Source organism: Cariama cristata, unplaced genomic scaffold (genome assembly GCF_000690535.1).
Source record: "Cariama cristata isolate BGI_N322 unplaced genomic scaffold, ASM69053v1 scaffold25410, whole genome shotgun sequence".
In the NCBI taxonomy this organism is placed as follows: Eukaryota; Metazoa; Chordata; class Aves; order Cariamiformes; family Cariamidae; genus Cariama; species Cariama cristata.
In genome coordinates, this window is record NW_009595633.1 from 1581 (window position 1) to 5855 (window position 4275).

At 60.0% G+C, this 4275-nt stretch overlaps 1 protein-coding gene across 1 annotated transcript; it reads left to right on the top strand.

Moving 5' to 3' along the window:
- Nucleotides 1–3004: 3004 nt before the first annotated feature.
- Nucleotides 3005–3731, top strand: LOC104163752 (claudin-2-like). The gene is given in 2 exon segments (XM_009702865.1): nt 3005–3594; nt 3597–3731. Coding segments are annotated over 2 exon segments (708 nt in total). The 5' UTR covers nt 3005–3021.
- Nucleotides 3732–4275: the final 544 nt, after the last annotated feature.

A 4275-nucleotide genomic window follows, 5' to 3' on the forward strand; every position in this document is an offset into this window, starting at 1 on the left:
ACTTCCATGGTGGCAGGCAACCGTGTCCCCTCTGCCGCTGCAGGCCTTTGGCAAGGACACCTTTATAGCCCTGCCTCAGCTGGTGACTCACAAATTCTTCAGGGCAGGGGCAAGGGCAGAGGAGCGAGGGACTGGGGGTGAGGGGACAGTGGTCCTCCGGGTGTGAAATTTGTCCCAGTTGTGTAAACAGAGGGTTGGGGGGAGGCCGAGGGCGGAGGGGCTTCAATCTCTGGTGGAAAAGCAAAACACAGAAGGGAAAAGTTAGACACCATTTGTGAGAAAATCCCCAGGGGGGAACAGGGGAGGGCAGAGACAATTAACAAGGATGATTAAGTGCTCTTTGTAGCTATTTGCATAAGGGAGGGGGGATGTGGGGAAGGGATGGCAAGTGCTAGGGCAGATGATGGCCATGGGATGGGACAGCCTGATGGGTATGCCATGAGGACAGTGTGGTGGGCTTGTGATGGGGGACAGCGCAATGGACATGATGAGGACCATGTGATGGGCATGATCTGGGATCAGCGTGATGGGCTGCAGTGGTGGCAGGCACAGAGCAACCAGGAGGCAGGTGATGGGATGCTCAAGAGAGGACAGGGGGGGAAGATGGATGGCAGGGGTGGACCCCAGGCGCAGGCAGGGCAATGGTCCTGCTCAGACATCCATGGCCCCTGCTCGGATTGCCCTGGGGAGGTGCCAGGCCCCATTCCTGCGCTGCCAGCACAGTGGGGAGAGCACACGCTTGCCCATGCTCCCTGCCGTCTCCTTTGGTTTTTTGAGATGTGGACCGTACTGGGAGGTACAGAACAGCTTCTTGATACAAGGGTGCAAGGCTCACCCCCCATACCTCCAGCACAGCCACACGTCCTGTCCCTGCCCTCTGCTCCTGCCCGAGTGCTCAAGGCAAGGTGCAACTGGCAGACAAGTCACCTCCTGCTCCCGGGTGTCAATTTGAGACAAGGAAAGAAAATAGCAAATGGCCCATGCTGTAGCTCTGCTATCAGCATGGAAACACTCCTGTCCAAACGCCAGCCAGACCCTGCTCAGCTCCAAGCACAATTTGTCACCAGGGGCCCTCTCTGCCCCTCTCCATCTGCAGCAGCCGGTGAGCAGGAGGGGGCACGGGGCCAGCGCAGCCCTCATTACTGTCTCCATTTGCTCATCATTTGGGCTAGGACTCTTACAACAACAAACCCCGCAGAGGGCAAACAGGGCCAGGAGAAGCGGACCGAAAGCCCAAGCTCACCCAGCAGGCATGGGGAGTTCAACCTGCTGGCATTTCACTGCCCCCTGGCCCCAGCATGGGGGATGCAGCCCAAAGAGGACATCCCACATGGACAGTGGCACGCAGTCACTCGCCAGCCACCAAGGCTGGCCAGAAAGGTGACAGCAAGCCACAGACCTGAGCCACTTAGGCAAATCTACCCTGATAATTGATAGACAACAAGCAAAACGAGGCATCCCAGCTCCCCAATCCTTCCCGACACTGAAAGGGTTTAATTCTGATCTGCAATAAGCCTCTGAACCAGGCTGAGATTTGCAGGTGGATTTCGCAAAGCTGTAGCTAAACAATTCACAGCCCCTGATCCCCTGGGCCGGGGCCCCGGCTGCTCGCCCTGCCCCGACCAGCTACCTCCGGTCCTGGGTGACCCCCAGCCGCAGCCACCCTCAGTCCTGCACCGTGTCTCCAACTACCTCCGTAAGTACCGCAGAGCTCCAGCATGACCCTCCCATGCCTTTTTGCCAGCACCCCGAGCACCTCAGGTGGTTTTTTTGCAGCAACACCCCTGACACAGAGCAGGATTTCTTGGTTAGTGCACAGGAAAGGAGACAGAAAGTTGGGAAATTTTGGTACCAAGCATTTGAGGTGCCAGCGGAGGGATGGGGAGAGGAGTGAAGGCACTGGGCGGTGGCAGCACCATCAGCCAGAAGCATTCCCAGGGCGAGAGGCTGCAAGCCACAGTGTCAGCACGGTGCTGGCATGGGCTCAACCTGGTTTCACAAGATGGGAGGGGGAATTTCGAAACAAGGCAGAGGGAAAACAAACCACCCTGCTCCACCACCTCTGCCAAACATCCCTGCACACATCCAGGGCTGCAGGCAGGAGATGGCACCAGCAGAAAATCCCCCACCATCGGCAGCGAGCGCAAGCTGCACCCTGGTGTGCTTACCCCACCAAGGGACGGGCCACCCAGCTTGGCCGGGATGCTCCCGGGAAGCATCCCTGAGGCATTGCCAGTGTGCTTTGCCCTGATGTAATTCTACCCACCGTGGACCTCCGGGCTCTCCTGAGGATGGAGGCATCACTGTCACATGCATCCCTTTCCATCATTGTGCCCAGCGGTACGGAAAGGCTGATAGCCATGGTTCAACCTCAGGTGGGTGCATCCTGTTGTCCTGGAGCCTCAGCAGCTCAGGGTGGGCGCTGGGTGGCTGCAGATGCCTTGGGTGAGCCCTGTGCAGATGGGGACGAGGTGCAATCCCCACACCTCGGCTGCAGGAGCCTCAGGGCCACCACCTGAAATCACCTCTAGCAGGTCCCAAATAACATGGCACAGCTGTACCTTTTTGGCTTCCTTGGCTCAGGACATCACAGAAGCCAAGGGACCCCCAGGAAGGCAGCGGGCATTTCCCCCTGCCAGCAGCCAGCTCTCCATCCCTGCCCGCAGCCCCAGCGCAAGGGAGGGCTTTGGTGTCCTTCCCAGGCAGTGCTGCTCTGCCTCTGAAGTCTGGCTGGGGAGATAGCGGAGGTGAAAGGGCGCTTGGCGCTCCTCCACGGGCTTGGGTCAATCGTTAATCAGGGAGGGATTGCTTTCCACTCTTGCAGGTAACCTCTCCTCCCCCTAGCTCCCACTCACGTGCTGGTGCCCACACAAAACCAGTACCCCCGGGAGTGGGGTGGAGCTGCAGCGCGGTGAGCGGAGCCGCTGGCAGGGCCCTGGGAAGGTAAGCACACAGGAGAAAGCTGCTGGCGAGCCAGGCGAGAAGCTGCAAGCCCCAAGGAGGGGACAGCCAGCCCCCATCATGGTCTCCATGGGACTCCAGCTGCTGGGCTACGCCGTGGCCTTCCTAGGCTACATCGGCACGCTGACGACCACGCTGCTGCCCAGCTGGAAGACCAGCTCCTACGTTGGCTCCAGCATTGTGACAGCCGTGAGCTTCACCAAGGGGCTGTGGATGGAGTGTGCCACATACAGCACGGGCATCACCCAGTGCGACATCTACAGCTCCCTGCTCAACCTGCCCACCGACATCCAAGCAGCCCAAGCCTTGATGGTGAGCTCCTGCACCGTCTCCTCCCTCGCCTGCCTCCTCACCATTGTGGGCATGAGGTGCACCGTCTTCAGCCAGGGCTCGCCAGGCAAGGACCGGGTTGCGGTGGCAGGCGGTGCGGTCTTCATCCTCGGAGGGTTGCTCTGCTTCATCCCACTGGTGTGGAACATCCACATGGTGCTGCGGGATTTCCGTAATCCTGTTCTCCCTGACAGCATGAAGTTCGAGCTTGGGGAGGCACTTTACCTGGGCATCATCTCCTCCCTTCTCTCCCTCGTTGGCGGCTTCATCCTCTGCACCTCCTGCCCTGCCCGGGACCCAACAGCCACCTATGGAAGCACCTATATGGAAGCCCCTACCAGCCCCGGCTGCTGGCAGGCAAGAGCCCCCAGCCCTCTGTCAGCCAGACACAGAAGACCAAGAGTGAGCTCAACTCCTACAACCTGACGGGATACGTGTAGCAGCTGCAGGTGGGAACAGGGCTGGCACCTCTCCTGGCTTCCCAAAGCATCGGGGCTAGCACTGAGGGAGTGCAGTACGAGGAGAGGACACAGTGGCATCTCCTGCGCTCAGCCCTCTTGCTCACATGCTTGGGGGGGTTGACCCAGCTCTCTCCCCGGGGATCCCGAGAGCCTTGTGACTGCTCGAGATCCCAGCTGGTGGCTTACATCAGTGAAGGACCCCGAATCTGGCTTCTGTTCCCTCCTTTGTGCTGCCAGCCCACAGGCAGCCTCTGGCACAGTGGGACACCAGCCCACAGCCCCAGCAAGCCTGCCTGGATGTGGGTGGGTGGGCTTGTGCCCCCAGGGACCAGCCCGCTGGCTGCGGAGGCATCACAGCGGGATCAGGGCATCTGCGTGGGTCCAGAGTTGCCGCTGGTGGGGCTGAGTGCTGGTTGCAAATCGATGTTGCAATAAATCTGTGTTTCTAGCCAGGCTGTGGCTGAGCTTTCCTCCAGTACCGAGGGGCCTTGGCAGCTCCCCCAGCAGCGTGGGCTGTGGTAGG